Here is a 22,252-nt window from a genome sequence, read left to right as displayed (position 1 = left end):
CCTGTTGTTGTCTGACCCCGCTGACCCAATGAGCATTTTGCTGTCCCTTGGTCATGCTTTAACTTTGCAATTTCTAGTATTGCATTAGTATTGCGTCCTTCTCATGAGTATTTAATAATTTTTGACTTTTCAGTCTGAGTTAAATCTCTTTTTTGGCTCATTTTGCCTGTAAAAGAAAACTTGCCTAATAATTCTGCACACCTGAATATAAGGCATTTTTCATTTCCAGCCTTCATGAACAATTATATATCACTTATAAATGATTAAAAACAATATTAATAGTAGTTATTAAGATTGATGTGGATTGGAATTGGTAAAATGTGTTTGGGAAAAAAATATGATCAGAAAATCAACTTGCCTAATAATTCTGCACTCCCTGTATATAGTGAGTCTCAGACACCATTGTTTCCTCCTTCTTATGTAAATCTTATTTGTTTAAAAGACCTCCGAAGAACAGGCGGATCTCAAGTTCAAACATAACACCGACTGTTACGTAATAGTCGGGATCATTAATATGTACGCCCCCAATATTTGCATATGCCAGCTCCTGTTCAAGGCATTACACAAGGGCAGCCAGTATTAACATCTGGATCTGTGCACAGCTGAATCATCAGACTAGGTAAGCAAGCAAGGACAATAGCGAAAAATGGCAGATGGAGCAATAATAACTGACATGATCCATGATATTTTTAGTGATATTTGTAAATTGTCTTTCTAAATATTTTGTTAGCATGTTGCTAATGTACTGTTAAATGTGGTTAAAGTTACCATCATTTCTTACTGTATTCACGGAGACAAGACTGTTGTTATTTTCATTTTTTAAACATTTGCAGTCTGTATAATTCATAAACACAACTTCATTCTTTATAAATCTCTCCAACAGTGTGTAATGTTAGCTTTAGCCACGGAGCACTATCAAACTCATTCAGAATCAAATGTAAACATTCAAATAAACACCATACTTACGCGATTAGACATGCTGCATGACGAACACTTTGTAAAGATCCATTTTGAGGGTTATATTAGCTGTGTGAACTTTGTTTATGCTGTTTAAGTCGCGAGCTCGGAGACGGGGAGCATGAGAATTTAAAGGGGCTGCGCGCTGAATCAGCGCATATTTAATGATGCCCCAAAATAGGCAGTTAAAAAAATTAATAAAAAAAAAAAAATCTATGAGGTATTTTGAGCTGAAACTTCACAGACACATTCAGGAGACACCTTAGACTTATATTACATCTTTTGAAAATGCGTTCTATGGCACCTTTTAAAAAAAAATGTAATAGGCTATGCTTGAAATAATACAAATACATTTTAATTCATATTTAATTTAATAATAGGAAAGTAATATCCTATTTATTATGTGATTATTTAAATCTCCTGTTTAAAATAGGACAATAGACACCCTGTAGTCTTGTATTTTATCTCAAATAAGAAAGATGTAAAATTATAATAAAAAAAATAATATTTTTTGTCTTTTATCAGCAGTTTCTCAGCATGAGAATGTCCAAATGCAATCATTTAAAGTTTTCTATCAAACAATACCTACCTTTTGACTCTCCTTGCTATAGTTTTGGAGTTATGAGTCTTTACTTTTGTGTATGTCATTCAGGAAAAAAAACAACTCTAAAAATGCCTTCAGGGGTTAAAGTGTTAAACTCAAATTCAGACGGGAATTAAATTATCACACGACCATGGCGTTTGTCAGAAAACAGTAGGTAGTTTGGCCAGGGATTTTTTTGAAAATACCTTACGTCCTTATGAGGAACAATTACCATCTGAATAGTGCTTATGTTCACACTTTAAGACTAAATCAGATTATTTGTGTATCTGATTGGAATCCAATCTAAATTTATGACTGTCCACACCATACTGTATATCACAGCTGTTCAGATCCGATTTGTGTGTTCCGTTGCGCTCTTTTGTTTTCCAGAATATCTGCATTGGTTTCTATGGCAGTGATGTGTGTTGGTAGGCACACGGCAAAAATAACATGGAGGGGTTTGCAATGTTGTCTTACAATATAACACACTGAACCTGGAAATTACCAGACTTTTCCAGTAAATACACAAATGGTTACATACAAAAACAATTAAATGCAGTGGAGTTTACTGTAAACATCTCCAATATAGCTTTATTATTGCCCCAAGGCAAACTTCTTAAGTCAACATTCTGACGTTCTGACCTGCATGTGCTCATGCAGGTAATGCTATTCTTAGTCACACATGATGTCTAAACAGTAATTCACCTGTAATTTACCAGTAAAGACTGTATGTGTGAAAGAAGCTAATGTGTAACTATGGCGTTGGACTACTACGTCTAATGAAGACGCAGCAGACCAGTAGGAGGTTGGCATGTGTGACTTTATTCCCTTTGCTGTCTTCAAAGAGGTGTGTGGATCACGGAGATGCCTCCATTGTACAATAATTTTCTGCACAACATGCACACAACACAACTTGGTTTCTGCAACAATGTCTGATGCGTTAACATTTTACGTGAAGAAAGGTTTCACAATTGGTTCATATTTTGTGTGCTTTCAGATCACTCAATAAGTCCATTTTTCAAGTCCAATTCTCTGTCTCTGTGGGCCTGAAGCCACCACAGTCACGAATGCCGAATAAATACCAAAAGTTCTCATGGCTCACACACATGTGATGGGCAAACCTATAGGATGTGTTGATTAACTTTGCGTGCCATCATCTCTAAAGAGAGACTAGAGATATCTCAGACCAACAAGCTTTGTGACGGTGAGTCTAGACGATGCGTCCATGTCTGTGAGAAACACCGAGTTACGATGAGATGCATTTCAGGCCATGACAATGGCTGCTTTCATCTCCAGACCGCAATAACAGGAAACTGCCCACCAGACGGTCCAGCTCAATTTAATCCGAGGGTTGATTTTATAGGTTTTGTCAGTTAGCACCATGACACTTGCTGTTTATTCCGGTCTGTTCTTACTTTCCTTCAGATGTGTAATTTAACAGTGGCTGAGAAATTTTACACCACAATATTCTGTTGCTATGGAGAGTTAGCCTAATAAACTAAAGTTTTTAATAGATCCAGTCTTATTTCTATAATAACACTGAGTATGACTGCACTTTTGTTTTACAGCATACAGTATTGTTTTAGCACTCTTGTGGCTCTTTCAGATCTGGTTCCCTCTTTTTTTCTTTTTCTTTTTTTTGAAACCAAATTAACTCCATGTTGTTGGACTTAAAAATAGACATTCTGTCATCATTTCATCATTTACTCACCCTCATGTCAAACCAAACCTGAAATACAGCGGAGGTAAAATTTGATCGCAATGGCCATTAATCGGCTTAATGTCAATCTGATGATCAAAGACTTCAGATTTTGGCCTAGGATCCAAGGAATATTTTAGGATTCACAAAATTTGTCTCAGATGGCCAATTCGTAGCCAAAATCATACAGTGTGAACGCGACTTTAGTGGCAAGTTTAAACTATGTCACAAGCCTCATTTGTGCATTACTGTTATGGCTGTTATGTAAAAAAAAAAAAAAAAAAATTGCCAATTAGGGGAGACATGTTACTTTACCTGTGAACACCATTGTTGAGTGGTTTCCTTCAGATGCAGTGCTTTAAAGGATTAGTTCACTTTCAAATGAAAATGACCCCAAGCTTTACTCACCCTCAAGTCATCCTAGGTGTATATGAATTTCTTCTTTCTGATGAACATTTTCTGACACACCCAAGCTTTATAATGGCAGTAAATGGGACCAATGAGTATGAAGCTCAAGAAAGTGCATCCGTCGATCATAAACATGTACTACACACGGCTCCGGGGGGTTAATAAAGGCCTTCTGAAGCGAAGCGATGTTTGTGTAAGAAAAATATCCGTATTTAACAAGTTATAAGGTAAAATATCTAACTTCCACCAGACCGCCTTCCGTATTCAACTTACGAAGAAAGTGTAAAACTCTCACAGTTCAAACCACTTACGCTACATCCAACGCCTTCCCTATTCAAATTACGAAACAAAAAGCGTAACTGACATGACGTCACGTGTACCTACGATGGCTTGAGGGTGAGTAAATCTTGGGTGTTAAAGTGAACCAATCCTTTAATGGCGGTCTAATGCAATTCACAAAATGCCCACGACATTTATCTGTGAAACCGATATTACAATCCAATCCAATTATGTAAAAATGGTTAAATTTCTTGAAAAATATCGGTAAAACCGATTATCGGCCTATCTCTAAATTTTTACTGTGTTTCTGTAGTCAACAACAGTGTGAATGTGTCCCGAGATAACTGAATTGGAAAACTTTTTCTCCTCTAGAGTGTTCACATGAGTTTGCATCCCTGTTCAGAAGACTAAATATAGCGCATGAATCCTATACTTTTATGAGATATTTTATAGTGCTATTGCAGTCTTTTTGAAACTTGAAAGCCTGAGTCTCCATTCATTGCAATCACTAAGAGTGACCAGCACAATCTTCAGCATTCCTTCTTTTGTGTTCTATAGAAGAAAGAAAATCCTATAGGTTTGGAATAGCATGAGTACGACAATCAGTGTTTCTTATTGTCTGTTGGCTGTCTGGAAGAATCCGCAATCAACTTTTGAGTGGGTGATTCATCATCTCCCACAATTTGAAAGTCTGTGCCTCATAGACTAACTAAATCCATGGTGAGTGTTTAGGAGACTCGAAGCCAACCAGCAAAAATTTAAACAGAAAATGTAAAAATAAAACCTAATTAAAAATAGGCCTATATATATTAAACAACTATAATCATATCTCAATTACACTAAAATAACACTAACACTGACCTGAAATATTGTCTAAGGCTTAATTTTCCACCTTTAACATAGGTTATCAACACCTAGTCAGTGAAATTACAAATCTGTGCATGTCTTGGTGAAGAAATCAGTGCTGTTGGATGTATATTTGTCCTGCTGGTGGAGCCCCACCTAGACGGGTAGGAAGGATGTTTGTGGTGGCGCGTCTGAGGTTGAAATAAAGCCACTTCCTCTTCCTGTGTTTCTAGTCGATGTCTCAGACTTCACTTGTGGTCTCTTCATGTGGTTCCAATATGGGTCTTAATTAGCGAGCCTCTGTTCCTGTCGGCCTCAGACTCTCATACACACTCCTCACTGTTCAGGCCTATTAATGACGCCTCTAAAAGTCAAACTTTGCTTGGCTGCGTGGGCAGGGCTGGTGTCTTTGACCTCCTGAGGTCAACAGTGAATAGGGCTCACACAGAATGAACTATTCTTAGTCTCTTGGTCTGTCTTTACATTTCGCTATCCATGTTTCTCAGACTTATTGCATACTGCATGTTGTAATGCATTGTTTCAGCATCAAAAAAACATCTCTTATCCATGCAAATTTTTTTAAAACAAATTGGTTCTCAATTGGATTTGCTTCAACTGGCTTTACAGTGGTACAAAAATACGTCATTAAAAGGTAATTAAAATTCAAATTTTATTATTTAATTTTATTAAAGTATATATTAAATATAAAAAGTATATAAAGTCTATCCGCTTGTTAAGTCGTGACGTAAGGAACGCCGTTTCTGGGTCCAAGCCTCAACTCGTTTCACTTGCAAATGCCATCGGCGGCTGTTTATGAGCGCTATTTATTCATATTAAACATCAAACATTTTAAAAAGTTAAACATTTTAAATACAGTCTACACAACAGTCTCCGTGCTCACAGCGTCACAGACATTAATATTTTAACGATTTATAAAAGATGAATCATTGTCTGGCCATCTGGAATTTTGGTATGGAGATAAAGGTTATGATTAGAATTTTTTTGTAGTATTACACCACATTGTGTGTGTATATTAGCACCGTTTGTTGTTTTTCTTGTGGTATGAGATAGAGCATTTGGACCCGGAAGCGCTGCCGCGTGACGTCAGACTTAACAACCGAATATTCTACTTTAAAAAAAAACAAAAAACTTGACATGGATGCATTAAATTGGACAAAAGTGACAGTTTCAAATAGATACTGTTTCTTTTGAACTTTATATTCAATATTTTCAAAATATTAAGCAGTTTTCAGCATTGATAAAATAATAATAATAATAATGTTTCTTGAGCAGCAAATCAGCATATTAGAATGATTTCTGAAGGATCATGTGACACTGAAGACTGGAGTAATGATGCTGAAAATTCAGCTTTGCAACGCAGGAATAAATTACATTTTAAAATATATTGAAACAGACAAAAGTTTTTTAAATTATAATATTTCACAATATTACAGTTTTACTGTATTTTTGATTAAAGAAATGCAGCCTTGGTGAGCATATTATACTACTTTCAAAAATATTTTTGAAAAATCTTACCAAGCCCAAACTTTTGAACTGTGGTATATTATGTTGCTTAACAGGGCTTGACATGAACACCCACCTATAGCCAAATGCGGGTGGATTTCAGCAGTGGCATGTAACACAGTCACTCCTAGTAGCTACTTTGGCAGGTTGAATTTTAAATATAATATATACATTTTTCAATTGTAGTCTTTTAAAAAGGCATCTAAAAAAATCAATGCAATGCAATGTAGTGATTTTTCGATACATATCAATACTGAAATATCTGAAACGCTTCCAATACTCATTTTCCGCAGAATAGATGCACGATACCAGCTTCGCTTTCTCGCTCTCTCATCTCTCCGACAGCAAGTTGACACACAAACCCACCTCCCCTCACTCAATCATTTCATTTGCTCCGGATGAATATTGTTGGTGTTACAGGGCTTGAATTTCACAGTGAGATTGCGTGTATTGCATATAATTTTACAAATTCCCAAAGATTTTGTGCTCACACTCAAAAAGTGCGCACATAAAGCCACCTCTCATTACTAAATTGAGTTCTTTTTCGCTGCTTATTGTGCTTAAACAGTCAAATACACACACAATAATGTCAAAATGCTGGTCTTAGCGACTATTCATGTAAACGCAGTCAGTGACGTTTTAAGTGAACGCGAACACGCATGTGTAACAGTATAGTGGATTCCTGCATCAGGCCTGAAAGTGACAGCAGCCTAATATACTTGCTGCCGAATTATGAGATAATATTTAAAACATCTATATGGGCATTTTTCCCCATGGTATCGATGTCAAAAGTGGCTAGTAACTTTGGAAAAGCACTAATGTTGCTTATTAATAACAATCCAGTAATTGCACAAAAATCATGCCCTCCACCAAGCTCTGAAAGCTCATTCACACTTCCACATATGCAACCATGACACATCAAAGTTCAAACTAATTGTATTACTAATATTAACGCCAAACTTGGCAAAATGTGTCTTGATGCATCATATTTGAACTTACATGACCAGGAATGAGATTTCCAGTGGAGTTTTACAAGTGAATAATGACTTAAGTCTGTTATTTCCTCACACAAACCTATTATATGGCTTTAGTAGATGTAGTCACATGGAATTTGCTGTTTTGTTTTGTTTTGTACCTTCACAGCCCCTGGTCACTTAACCTTGTTTGGATTAATGGTGTTTCTTATAGTTTTCTCAGTGACACATTCAGTGTTATAAGTAAAGATAATAGCAGTGCACCTGTGTATGATTATTGCTAACAAGTGGTACATTCAGTAATGATGTGTAAATGTAAGAAAGTGGAGCTGGTGTTTTTGAAACCTGGGACATGGACTTGGAAGGCATGAAGGTGTTGCTAGGCAACAGGAGGCAGTTGATCTGATGAAGATCTAAAATGGTGTGATAATGAAGAATCTCGATCGCTCTCGCTGTCAGTAGGTGTATCTCTGCATTTCATGCAGGGTGCTTCATTGTTTATAAATAGACAGAGCTGTCCAGTGGGATTAGGTGGCGATGCAGCTTGAGCACAAGCTATTGTCAGCGATACAATATCAGTGTGCCAGAGATCAGTGAGGGCACAGATCTTGACATGGGCATATCCTATTCACTTTGACAGATGAATGGACTGGCTTCACCTCCTCTTGTTCTCATATAGTCATCAGTGATCAGGTGCCTTTGGTTATGCCAAACCCTGAACATATCATAATCATAATAACAAAGATTGACAGTCACTGTGACTGTAATGCCTGTTTTCAGGTCACCTGTTCGTCATGTTGCTCCATTGTCTTTATAGCCCGTGTAATAACGTCACATCGACTATGTTCAGAATAAAATAGTAGCTTATTACTTATACTCACTGCCTACAATTTTAAATTGATAAGAAGTGAAACAATAGGTATTAAAGGGATAGTTCATCATTTACGCAAGTTGTTCCAAACCTGTATGAGTTTCTTTCTTCTGCTGAACACAAAAGAAGATATTTTGAAAAATGTTAGTAACCAAACAGTTGATGGACCCCATTGACTTCCATAGGATATTTTTTTCCATACTATGGAAGTCAATGGGGTACATCAACTGTTTGATTATCCACATGCTTCATAATATCAGCAGAAGAAAAAAATTCATACAGGTTTGGAACAACTTGAGGTTAAGTGATAAATGAGAATGAATGAGAATTTTTAGTTTTGGGTGAATTATCCCTTTAAGAGACCTTGTTGAAAATAAACTTCAGTCACTTATTTCTAATATTCGGATCCCTCAGAAGGATACACTAGTGTTCAAAAGGTTGGGGCCATAGGATTTTTTCAAATGTTTTTGAGAGAAGTCTCTTATGCTTACTAAGGCTGAATGTATTTAATCAGAAAAACAGTAAAAACAGTAATATTGTGAAACATTATTACAATTTTAAATAACTATTGTCTATTTGAATATATTTTAAAATGTAATTTATTCCTGTGATGGTAAAGCTGAATTTTCCGCATCATTACTCCAGTCTTCAGTGTCACATGATCCTTCAGAAATCATTCTAATATGCTGATTTTCTGCTCAAGAAACATTTCTTATTTTTAATAATGAAAACAGTTGTGCAGCTTAATATTTTTGTGGAAACCGTGATACATTTTTGACGACTTTGATAAATAGAAAGTTCAAAAGAACAACATTTATTTGAAATTGGAATCTTTTGTAACATTATAAATGTCTTTACTGTCACTTTTGATCAAGTTAATGCATCCTTGCTGAACAAAATATTAATTTCTTAAAAAAAAAAAAAAGATCTAGATCTAACGACCCTTGCACTGCAAATATCAATAACAGCTTTAACTTGTCACTGCTGGCAAATTACCATATTTAAAGTGGGATAATCCAGGCTAGCTAGATTTGAATTCACTCCACTTCACGTCGGGTGGTTCTTTGCCTCCACATCATGAATTAAAATAGTAATAATTATATATAAAATAATTATAATGGGTTGTCCCTTATATATTCTCAAGACACTCTATAAACCTCTGTCTAAGCATTCACATTTTTGATGTTTTGTATTACTATTCCAGTATGCATCAAGAATTGAGAAAGAGACTGTTTGATGTAAATATGAAACCAACTGTTATCCTCTCCACAGATCCATCTTCCCAATCCATCCGTCATTCCGGATCATCGCCCTAGCGGAGCCTCCTCAGGTCGGGAGCACTACGCAGCAGTGGCTCGGCCCAGAGATTCTCACCATGTTTCTCTTTCACACCATAAAACCACTGGCCAAGGCAGAGGAAACGGCCATTCTCCAGGGCATGGTCAGTCACATCACCTTTGGACTGCTTTATTTTGTCAAATTCAATAATGTGGTGTTTTGATTAGTTATGCTTACACCCAACAGATTTATGTACTGCATCTCTTGTTGAATCAAATGCTATGACCCTATATTTCTGTATTTGAGTTTTGTGTAATGTCTTTTGTTTATAACAGATCCCAAATGTTCCCAAAGAAGCAGTGGAGCAGCTGCAACACCTGACTCACAGCCTGAGAAAATCCAACGATCCAACGGTGAGCTTTCCAATGTTAGGTCCCTAAAACCTTTAAAAAAGGCAGAGGCTGGAATTGATTCCTTCACCACATACATGGAGCAAGAAGAGATTGTGGCCCATTCCTTGACTACAGTGGTCCAAGAGCAGGCTCATATATGGACATAGGAGGTTCTTTACATACCTTATCAGCACATTTGTTAAGGGATTGTTATAAAACACCACATAAGGTTTCTTGTTTAGGAACTGCTTACTCTGCTGTTTATTAGTGTTTTAGTTAGCTCTGTCCCAGAAACCCTAAATATCTTGTTGTATTAGAGCACAAGAGTGATTGTCCTTTCTTTTTCTTGGTTAATATTTTTACCATTATAGGGTAAAATAGGGTATATACTTTGTTCTATGGTTTGATTTGTTTTTGATTCTGTGAGATGAAATGTAAGTATTCTTTGGTGTTTTTGTGCCATGTCCAGGCCCTGTCTCTTGCTTCTTCATTGTCTACCAGGCAGCTGCTGAGAATCTGTCGCCGTCTTTCTCAGTATCCACAAGAGAGTGTTGCTCACGCTGTGAACAAAGCCTGTCTTTCCAGGTAGACAAACTCAAACCCATTTATATATGAATGTATAAATGCAATGCAACTAAACAGCAGCCAAAAATGAAATATTCACGGATGATGTCTGCCGGAGCCCCTGAAAGGACCTTTGCAAAAATAAAAAAATATGCGCACAAGAAACTTTTTGCATGCTCACAAGAATCTATTGCGTGCGCACAAGAAACTTTTACCCCTCTGTCCGTCCGCAGTCGCATCAGTTGCACTGCTCTAAGGACGGTCTTGACTGTAACCTATTTCCATTGTGCGTTACTGCCATTTTACTTCGAAGAAAGTGAGAGCATGGAATTAATAGAGATCTGTTTGCTCTAATTTGGCTTTCGACAGTACCTTTAATGTCACGACCATGTAACGCATTATCTGTGGAGAACGAGAAACCACTCTGCAAAATGGGCTGATGGCGTAATATACGGCTCACTGTGTATTGTCCTATTTGCTAAGTTCAAGGGTCCATAAAAAAGATTGGTACAGTAAAAAGTGTTCAAAATATGCCATTCATTAGGGCAGTACTGTATGTAATATATTTCAAGGCCTTATGTCCGCTTTAATGAATTTAACTCTGTGGTGGCCGAGAAACCACATGCAATGAAATAGGCTGATGCCGCAATATGCGCCTGGTGTGCATTGTCATATATGCTAAGTTTAATGGTTCATAAAAAAAAGATTTGTACTGTAAAAAGTGCTCAACATTTGGATTTCATTAGACTGAATCCAGCTACATATTCGTTTGTCACTTATTGACCCCTGAGCCTCCCCTTTATATAAAGTGACTCTCCCTAAAGGCCTCTACATCTATGGCGCTGCTTACAATAAGCACTGTCAGAATGCCTATATTTTTAAATTGGCCTTTAAAGTTTTATATGGGACAATATAAACATACTGCTCTAACAAAATCTAAATGTTTTGTGTTTTTTACTGTACCAGTCTTTTTGATGAATCACTGAACTTGGCAAATATGACAATGCACACTGAGCCACATATTGCGGCTTAAGCCCATTTCATGGCACGTTTTCTGCGCCACAGACGATGCATTAAAGCGGACATAAGGCCTTGAAATATGACGTTCTGGTCCCTTTAGGAGCTCTGTAATACATCAAACTCTTCACCAAAATGAATCACGCTGAGGTAAATGGCGAAATGACATCATTCTTGTATTCACAAATGTATGTTAAAGGGATAGTTCACCCAAAAATGAAAATTTGTTGTTTATCTGCTTAGCCCCAGGGCATCCAAGATGTAGGTGACTGTTTCTTCAGTAGAACACAAATGATGATTTTTAACTCCAACCGTTGTCGTCTGTCAGCCGTATAATGCGTGTCAATAGGAACTCTGCGGCTCGTGACGACACACTGATGTCCTAAGACACGAAACGACCGGTTTGTGCGAGAAACCGAACAGTATTTATGTCATTTTTTTTACCTCTAAAACATCACTATACACCAACTGCCCTCCACATCCGGTTAGTGAGGTCTGAACGCGCTCTGACAACGGAAGTGATGTCTAGCACTCATTGAAGCAAAGCGCGAGACATCACTTCCGTCATCAGAACGCGTTTTTTGACCTCACTAACCGGATGCTGAACGCAGTTGGACATAGTGGTGTTTTAGAGGTAAAAAATTATATAAATACTGTTCAGTTTCTCACACAAACTGATCGTTTCGTGTCTTAGGACATCAATGTGTCGTCACGAGCCGCAGGGTTTAATTTGGATTTGTGCGTGTTTTTTTTTACTTTTTTGACTTATAAATGGAGTTCCCATTGACGCGCATTATACGGCTGACAGACGGCAACAGTTGGAGTTAAAAATCATCATTTGTGTTCTACTGAAGAAACAAAGTCACCTACATCTTGGATGCCCTGGGGGTAAGCAGATAAACATCAAATTTTCATTTTTGGGTGAACTATCCCTTTAAGGATTTCATAAGGATGCATTGTTATATTGTAAAATCCTCATGCAGACTTGAAGTGAGCTTAAAAGTGAAATGAGTAATTTCTTTGCCAGCACTGGCTTCAGACAGTTATACTGGACATGACATAGCAGCATTTCACTAATGGCATGAGTTTGACTGTCTGTTATCAACCAATGGCAAACGTGAATCGTGTTTAAAAAGTTTTTTTTTTTTTTCTGTATTATGTCTGTACATTACACACTTTGTCTTTAACATGCAGCTGTATCGCCTGCTTCATTGCTTGTAAAGTTTAGAATGACTGGGAAAAGTTGATTTGAAATGTATAAATAAAGAATTAATTCTTTTTGTAGGTTTCTGCCCAGCCTGGCTCGCTCGTCTCTTCAGAAGAGTCTTGTGAACTGCTCAATAGAGGATCAGCATGACCCAGCATCAGAACAGAGCCACCTCTACACCTGTGAGTTACAGTACAACTCCATACCAGAGTTCAGACCAGGGCTAAGCAAAAGTCAGAATTCCTATTATAGTTCATAAGAATTTTATTTGAATTGGACCCACGATCCACAGGATGTTGAATTATAATACTAAGAAATTCAACTTGGTCACACAACAGAGGGATTACTGTAGTCCAAGTTTTGTAAAGTAAATGTGTTTTGTAAACACAAAATCATTAATTTTGACTAATTTTCATACAAACCCGATTCCAAAAAAGTTGGGACACTGTACAAATTGTGAATAAAAAAGGAATGTAATAATTTACAAATCTCATAAACTTATATTTTATTCACAATAGAATATAGATAACATATCAAATGTTGAAAGTGAGACATTTTGAAATGTCATGCCAAATATTGGCTCATTTTGGATTTCATGAGAGCTACACATTCCAAAAAAGTTGGGACAGGAAGCAATAAGAGGCCAGAAAAGTTAAATGTACATATAAGGAACAGCTGGAGGACCAATGTGCAACTTATTAGGCCAATTGGCAACATGATTGGGTATAAAAAGAGCCTCTCAGAGTGGCAGTGTCTCTCAGAAGTCAAGATGGGCAGAGGATCACCAATTCCCCCAATGCTGCGGCGAAAAATAGTGGAGCAATATCAGAAAGGAGTTTCTCAGAGAAAAATTGCAAAGAGTTTGAAGTTATCATCATCTACAGTGCATAATATCATCCAAAGATTCAGAGAATCTGGAACAATCTCTGTGAGTAAGGGTCAAGGCCGGAAAACCATACTGGATGCCCGTGATCTTCGGGCCCTTAGACAGCACTGCATCACATTAGGGCTGCACGATTAATCGCATGCTTTTGTCATGCGTGTCTCGTCAGTAAAGCCGGTTCTGTGATTAGCGGTAAATGTCCATCACCTGCTTTCAAATGGAGTGGCACTTAATATACAGAGCCGTACGCGATTCATCTGCGATTATGAACACGATATTGCGTAGCTTGTCTGCGAACTACGGCTCTGTATATTAAGTGCCGCTCCATTTGAAAGCAGGTGATGGACATTTACCGCTAATCAAAGAACTGGCTTTACTGATGAGACACGCATGACAATCTCGTGCAATTAATCGTGCAGCCCTACATCACATACAGGAATGCTACTGTAATGGAATTGTCGGTGAACACAATCCACCGTGCTATTGCCGGCTAAAACTCTATAGGTCAAAAAAGAAGCCATATCTAACCATGATCCAGAAGCGCAGGCGTTTTCTCTGGGCCAAGGCGCATTTAAAATGGACTGTGGCAAAGTGGAAAACTGTTCTGTGGTCAGACGAATCAAAATTTGAAGTCCTTTTGGAAAACTGGGACACCATGTCATCCGGACTAAAGAGGACAAGGACAACCCAAGTTGTTATCAGCGCTCTGTTCAGAAGCCTGCATCTCTGATGGTATGGGGTTGCATGAGTGCGTGTGGCATGGGCAGCTTACACATCTGGAAAGGCACCATCAATGCTGAAAGGTATATCCAAGTTCTAGAACAACATATGCTCCCATCCAGACGTCGTCTCCTTCAGGGAAGACCTTGCATTTTCCAACATGACAATGCCAGACCACATACTGCATCAATTACAACATCATGGCTGCGTAGAAGAAGGATCCGGGTACTGAAATGGCCAGCCTACAGTCAAGATCTTTCACCCATAGAAAACATTTGATGCATCATAAAGAGGAAGATGCGACAAAGAAGACCTAAGACAGTTGAGCAACTAGAAGCCTGTATTAGACAAGAATGGGACAACATTCCTATTCCTAAACTTGAGCAACTTGTCTCCTCAGTCCCCAGACGTTTGCAGACTGTTATAAAAAGAAGAGGGGATGCCACACAGTGGTAAACATGGCCTTGTCCCAACTTTTTTGAGATGTGTTGATGCCATGAAATTTAAAATCAACTTATTTTTCCCTTAAAATGATACATTTTCTCAGTTTAAACATATGATATGTCATCTATGTTGTATTCTGAATAAAATATTGAAATTTGAAACTTCCACATCATTGCATTCTGTTTTTATTCACCATTTGTACAGTGTCCCAACTTTTTTGGAATTGGGTTTGTATATGGAGAATACAATTTTTGCAGAAAACTAACACATCATTTTTTGCTATGCAACACCACAAAATGTCTACCACATTGTTTTTAAAATGTGAAAATAAATATTGCCTAAATTTGAATCTTTTGTTAAATATGGATGTTTGGCTCGATTTTGAAAACTTTTGGGTAAATTCTGGAAAATAAAGTGTTCTTCCACCATTGTTACATTATTAAAAGATAAAAAGATATTAGATATTAAAGGTATTCAATACTACTTATAACTATTATATAATTTTAAAAGTACACATTTCTATAGGTTTTGTTTTAAACAAATGGAAATACTCCATTTGTTGTGTATGATCACGTTAATGGGCTCAAATGTATTTTCTTGACTACTTACAGCAGTTAGATTCCATTTAATTTTGCGTCCTTACATTTGAATTCAAATTAAAATTCTGAATCTTGCTGAATTTGAAAAGTCCTTCTCAATTTCGAATTTCACACAACCCAGGTTCAGCTTCAGTGGTTCCTCTGTAATTTTAGCCTGCCCTGATATTTTGTCCCATTTTCCCTGGTCTGTATGAGACCGTTTCAGAGTCTTAGATTTCAGGCGTACAGTATTATGTTGTGTCTGAAAAGTGTAGATGGGAGGAAATGGACTGTTTTTGTGTAGAAAACAGAGTGTGTCCCTAAGAGCTGGTCAGTGACATGGCTGAATAGGTAATCGTTGTCTGGTAAAATCTCCTTTTTTGAGAATCTCTCACGTTTTCTTTTCATTTCTGCTCTCCCCTGTTAGGCACAGTAAAAGATGGACTTCTGACCATAGGGAACATCTCGGCTCCTGTGTACAGCCCTGATGAGAAGATGAAGGTCCCAGACGTGCTGTTTTATGAGAATGTTCAGGTGAGGTCCTTATCTGCCTATTACCAGCAAGAAACACTGTCCTCTTGTCTGCAGCCCACAGCCTAGAGCAGCAAAGAAATGGGGCTGCAAAGCACAATCCCTTTAGCCTCAAGAGCTGCTCTACTAAGTCAAAGGGATAGTTCAGCAAAAAAAAATGAGAACTGTCATCATTTACTCCTTCATGAATTTTGAAACCTCTGTGGCATTCTCTCTTGATGAGTTGCCTTTTTTGTGAAGTATTCCTTAAATGCATCAAATAGACTGATAGGTATGTTTTATGACCAAATCTTAGACACTGTTGTTACCATAAACTAAAACTAGGGGTGTAACGATACCCTCATGTCACAATTTGATACAGATCACGATACTGAACTCACGATACGATATTAATGCAATACTCAAAGACATATGGTGAAAGGTTAACAAAAAACTGTTGATTAAAATGCTAAATTTGGTATTACATTGGGGGTGGAAATGAATAGGCTTGGACTCGGTGCATTGTATAATAGCAGATACACACACGCACACTGTGACTGAACATCAGTTGAATTCTGTATAAGAAATCCAAGATGCAACGTTGCTTGGCAATGAGGCAACGTTGGTCTGGCAGTGAGGAAAGCTCAATCTATCTCTGTCTAAGCCTTGTAAATCAACTGAGACTTTTGCTCAAAGGTCAGATCTCAGAGAGTACCGACAAAAGAACATTGGCCAAACACACAGTCATGCTCAAGTACAGCAGGATCTCAGCAGGTCCGCAGTGAAACAGGGTGTAATCATATTTCATTATTAGGGATTTAAAGGTCTTCTCACTGAGGGATGTTCAGCATTCAAAGTTAAGTCTCTTAATGCTGATTCAAACCACATTGTTTCTCATGCACAGCTGTTCATATGCTCAACTAGATAGCAATCAGTTACTTTGCATTTGTAAACCCAAACAAAAAACATTCAAAAACATTCCCCATCTGCCACTGTTCAGTCAAAACATTCAAAAAATTCTAAACACCTATTGAGCCATTTCTGGCCCATTTAGCTGCTCAAATATACAGGTTACTATTCTGAAATGATATAGTTCATCTTTAATGCACAAAGTGTGTATCATTTAAAGAGAAAATTTGAAATAATGAACACAGGGGTGTAGCAACCATTATTTTGATTAATAAATTTGTAAGTTACTAAATTGGCAGTGTAAACACCTGCATTTAGACTAATGAACTATATACTTGGAAAAAAGTGTATTATTAATAATAAATGAATTTTCTTATTGAAAATGTGTGCATTTCATCAAATAATAGCAATAAGCTACTCAACGCTGTGCATTACAGTTATTTTACTATAGACTATATCAGTATTAATGTGTATTCGAATATGAGTATTTCATGATATTTATGACAATGTATATATTATACACTACCAAGATTTTTTAAAAGAAATTAATACTTTTAATTAGGCAAAGATGCATCAAAATTGACAGTAAAGACGGTAACACTTGGGTTTGGGGAACATATATTCACTATTAACTATGCCTCAATAATCTCTTAATTTACTGCTTATTAATAGTTAGGTTAGGCTAGTAAGGTTAGGTACTGTATGGGGTAGGATTTGGGGATGTAGAATATGGCCATGCAGAATAAGGCATTAATATGTGCTTCATAAGTACTAATAAACAGCCAATATGCAAGCTTATAAGCAGCTAGTTAAAGGATTAGTTGACTTCAAAATGAAAATTACTCCATAATTTACTTACTCTCAAGGCATCCTAGGTGTATATGACTTTCTTCTTTCAGACGAATACAATCAGTGTTATCTTAATAATCACCCTGATGCTTCTAAGCTTTATAATAGCAGTGCATGGAAATCAACTGTTTGAAACTCAAGAAAGTGCATCCATCCATCATAAACATACTCCACACAACTCCGAGGGGTTAATAAAGGCCTTCTGAATAGAAGTGATGCATTTGCGTAAGAAAAATATCCATATTTAACACGTTATAAAGTAAAATAGCTATCTTCCGCCAGACTGCATGCCGTATTCAACTTACGAAGAAAGTGCAACGCCTCTCACAGTTCAAAATGCTTACGCTATGTCCTATGCCTTCCATATTCAACTTATTTACAATATGATAAGGACACATAAGGATGATGCGTTTACTGCATGCACACATTATACAACACAAGCGATGTGAGCGGACAAGAGTTTGCCGTATTCTTACGAAACAAGTTTAACTGACATAGCATCAGTTATGCAGTTTTCATAGCAGTAATTAGGAGTTTATTGAGGCAAAAGTCATAGTTTATAGTTAGTTAATGGTGTGAATTGGACCCTAATCTAAAGTGTGACCAAAAAAACTTGCTTGATCTTACCAACCCCCAAATCTTTGAATAGTGGTATATATAAATGATCTGTTTAGCATCATATTGTGCAATAATAACAACATATAAAGTGTTGCCAATTGTAATACTCAATGTTGTTGCCACACTGCATGTGTGGCATTTGGTCTTACGCTAGAGTTGCTCCTAGATGTGAGAAGAGAATGAGGATGACCCAGATATCCCTCCCTCACTTCCACCTCTACCCTCCCTTCAGAGGCCCAGAAAGAGGTGGAGGAAAAAAAAGTTACTCTTGTCCCACTTTTCAATGACCTGCTTTTTTGTCTTTAGAGCACTAGAAGGAGAAGTGCAGTAGTCCACTGAGGCAGAAATGAGGACATGTCCCACCCCAATATGGCAAACTCTTGTCCGCTCGCATCGCTTGTGTTGTATAATGTGTGCATGCTGTAAACGCATCATCCTTATGTGTCCTTATCATTTTGAAAAAGCACTTTGTGCCTTTTCAGCCTCAGAAATAGAAAATTCAATTCATTGTGTCATAATTGGACCAGAATTCACTTCTGCTTCCATCTGTCTATTCAGCTTTTGTGTGACTGTAAAATGTAGGTGACCTTCTCAGACATAATTGATGATTTTCACATGTGTTTTCATATTTTACCGCTGGAGCAATCTGAGATAAATCAGGTCACATGACAGTGGACACATACAGTGGACAGTGAAAAATACATTTAGGTACCGTAACAAAAGGTTAATTCCTCCTTTTGCTTAAATCACTCAACTGACATATAAAGCTGTTAATGATCATGTAAGAGTCATATGATCAATGTTACACATGTACAGATGTCGGCTTTTAAACCCTTATGGGTTAGGGAACGCTATCCCTGTTTTCTTCGATTGTAAGTGTTATTGCAACCTATATTTTTGCATACAAGTTTGTAATGGTTTATAACATTACTTCACAAAGTTATATTGTACCTTGATTGTCCATTTAAATAACTCGTCTTCGATTTATTTTGATTTTATTTTTTACTTGGTTTGTTTCCAGCTTTAAATGACTAAAATCCCAGATTTTCAGTGTGCTCAAATGAGAGCCAAAACAATCGATGTCCATTAATTTTCCTGTTATCACTGTGAAGCTGCTTTGAAACAATCTGTATTGTAAAAATCGCTATATAAATATAGATGACTTGACTCAAAATCCCAGATTTGGTGTCTCAGACCACATTGAAAATCTGGAATTTTTGTCATTTAAAGCTTGTACCCCAGTGCATTTAGTACTGGTCTCATTATAAAATGTATTGTCTGTTTGTTCACAGCACATGATGGTCATGCAGGACATGCTGAAGGACTTCCTGTTGGGGGAACACCTGCTTCTTGTGGGGAACCAGGTAATTGAGGATTCCCATCCTCAGGACGACAGTCTGCAGAGGCGTCTGTCCACACTGATACTGAGAGCAGAGCAGATGTACAGTACACTAGCCCAGAGCGATGGCATCATGCCATGAAGCACAGCTGCGTTTGTAAAGCATCTGCCCACAAGCTACGGGATGAACTAGAACTCATTGTGCCCTACGGTGGCCAGGCTCTCGCCCACTCGCTACTAGAGACCTGAGGGTGTGGAAAAAGAGTGGGCGTCCTGACTGCTGTCACTTCAGAGTTTTGACAAGTAGATTGATTGAAGCACAGAAGACTGTGCTTGACACACAAAATGAAATAGACCTGTAAATACATGCTTTCCTGTTTATAAACTACCGTAACATTTTTTATGTTTTTAAAAGAAGTCTCTTATCTTCACCAAGGCTGCATTTGCTCGATAATATTTTGAAATGTTATTACAATTCAAAATAGCTCTTTTCTATTTGAATACATGTTCAAATTTAATTTATTCCTGTGATGCAAAGCTGGATCAGTCTTCAGTGTCACATGATCCTTCAGAAATCATTCTAATATGATTATTTGCTGCGCTTCTCAAACATTTCTTACTATCAACTGTTGAAAACCGTTGTGCTGCTTAATATATATATATATATATATATATACACACACATACACACATACACACACACACACACACACACACACACACACACACAGTGCTCAGCGTAAATGAGTACACCCCCTTTGAAAAGTAACATTTTAAACAATATCTCAATGAACACCAAAACAATTTCCAAAATGTTCACAAGACTAAGTTTTATATAACATCTGTTTAACTTATAACATGAAAGTAAGGTTAATAACTCAGAGAACAAAATTTTCAATTTTCAAAAACTGAGTACACCCCACTGAAAGTCTCTGGAGCAAAGCTACATTTTAGACTACAAATGTATAATTTAACAAGAATTCAACCACAGGTGAGTCGAATTATTCATCACACAGGTGTCCAGCAGACAGTTGACTATAAAAGGGTGGTAAAACCCCTTCCCATTTCATGCTGTCAGCAATGGCACCACATGGAAGATAAAAGACCTGAGAAGGAAAATAATTTCTTTACACCAGAAAGGTGAAGGCTACAAGAAGATCAGCAAAGCTTTACTTATCAGTCAGAATACTGTAGCAAAAGTGGTACAAAAATTTTAAAAAGATGGAACTGCAACCATCTCACAGAGACGTCCAGGTCGTCCACGGAAGTTAACACCTCAACAGGAGCGTCTTCTGATGAGAAGGGTTGAAGAAAATCGGCATGCAAGTTCACTGCAGTTATCTAAAGAAGTAGAAAGCCAAACTGGGGTGGTTATTTCCCGTGACACAATATGGCGTACACTGCAGAGGAATGGCATGTATGGGTGCCGTCCACGAAAGAAGCCTCTCCTGAAGCCCAGGCACAAAAAAGCCCGCCTAGAGTTTGACAGGGCTTGTGCTGACAAAGATTAAGTCTACCGGGACTCTATACTCTGGAGTGATGAGACCAAGATAAATGTTTTTGGAACTGATGGCTTCAAAACTGTATAGCGTCGCAAAGGTGAGGAATACAAAGAAAAATGAATGGTGCCTACAGTGAAACATGGTGGTGGCAGTGTCCTTATGTGGGGCTGCACGAGTGCTGCTGGTGTCGGGGAGCTGCATTTCATTGACAGCATCATGAATTCACAGATGTACTGCTCTATACTGAAAGAGAAGATGCTACCTTCACTCTATGCCCTTGGTCGTCGTGCAATTTTCCAACATGACAATGATCCTAAACATACATCTAAGGCCACTGGTGGATTTCTGTCTCTAAAACAGGGTCATTCTTGAAGAATGGAAAAAGATAGATGTTGCAGAATCTCGCCAACTTGTTCATTCCATGCCTAGAACACTTGGTGCTGTCATTAAAAATCATGGAGGTCATACAAAGTACTAGATGTAGTAATTTTTGTTATGGTGTGTACTAATTTTTGCATCACCCTAATTTAGAGTAAAACTGAAAAATGTGTAATCTAAGTTATATTATTAACCTTACTTCCATGTTATAAGTTAAACAGATGTTATATTAAACTTAGTCTTGTCAACATTTTGGAAATTGTTTTTGTTCATTGAGATATTGTTTAAAGGTGCCATAGAATTGAAAATTGAATTTACCTCGGCATAGTTGAATAACAGGAGTTCAGTACATGGAAATGACATACAGCGAGTCTCAAACTCCATTGTTTAATTTGTTTAAAAGACCTCCGAAGAACAGGCGAATCTCAACATAACAGGGGGGTTGAGCTCTGGGGGGCGGAGAGCGTGAGCAATTAAAGGGGCAGCAGCCCCGAATCAGCACATTTCTAATTATGCCCCAAAATAGGCCGTTAAAAAAAATATTTTAAAAAAATCTATGGGGTATTTTGAGCTGACACTTCACAGACACATTCAGGGGACACCTTAGACTTATATTACATCTTTTGAAAAAACATTCGATGGCACTGAAATGTAACTTTTGATCCAATTCGACCAATTGGCTTTATGTGAAAGAATCAGCTGCTCAAAAGAGTTTCATGACTGCTGTCAGACACAGCTTTCTGGGTGCGTGCAAGTAACAAGCAAGCAACTATGTAGCGATGCCTGAACTGATGTGATAAACACTTTTTACTCTATACTTTAGATGAAAAAAGAAAACTTTGTCATCATTTGCTGACCTGCATGTTGTTGTTTTTTTTTTTTGTGAAAAACAAAAGAGATTTTGCAGATTGTCTGAGCTTCTG

At 37.4% G+C, this 22,252-nt stretch overlaps 1 protein-coding gene across 1 annotated transcript in view; it reads left to right on the top strand.

Annotated features, from left to right (window-relative positions):
- The window catches only part of vwa8 (von Willebrand factor A domain containing 8), a 140,318-nt gene that overhangs the window by 29,067 nt on the left and 88,999 nt on the right, over nt 1–22,252 (top strand). The window contains exons 15-20 of the mRNA XM_048192999.1: nt 9,414–9,582; nt 9,755–9,832; nt 10,281–10,396; nt 12,678–12,781; nt 15,652–15,758; nt 19,403–19,474. Coding sequence (XP_048048956.1) covers nt 9,414–9,582; nt 9,755–9,832; nt 10,281–10,396; nt 12,678–12,781; nt 15,652–15,758; nt 19,403–19,474 — 646 coding nt within the window. The remainder of the gene's footprint in view (nt 1–9,413; nt 9,583–9,754; nt 9,833–10,280; nt 10,397–12,677; nt 12,782–15,651; nt 15,759–19,402; nt 19,475–22,252) is intronic.

The sequence above is a fragment of the Megalobrama amblycephala genome, linkage group LG6 (genome assembly GCF_018812025.1).
Source record: "Megalobrama amblycephala isolate DHTTF-2021 linkage group LG6, ASM1881202v1, whole genome shotgun sequence".
In the NCBI taxonomy this organism is placed as follows: domain Eukaryota; kingdom Metazoa; phylum Chordata; class Actinopteri; order Cypriniformes; family Xenocyprididae; genus Megalobrama; species Megalobrama amblycephala.
This window is presented reverse-complemented; position numbering and strand designations above follow the sequence as displayed.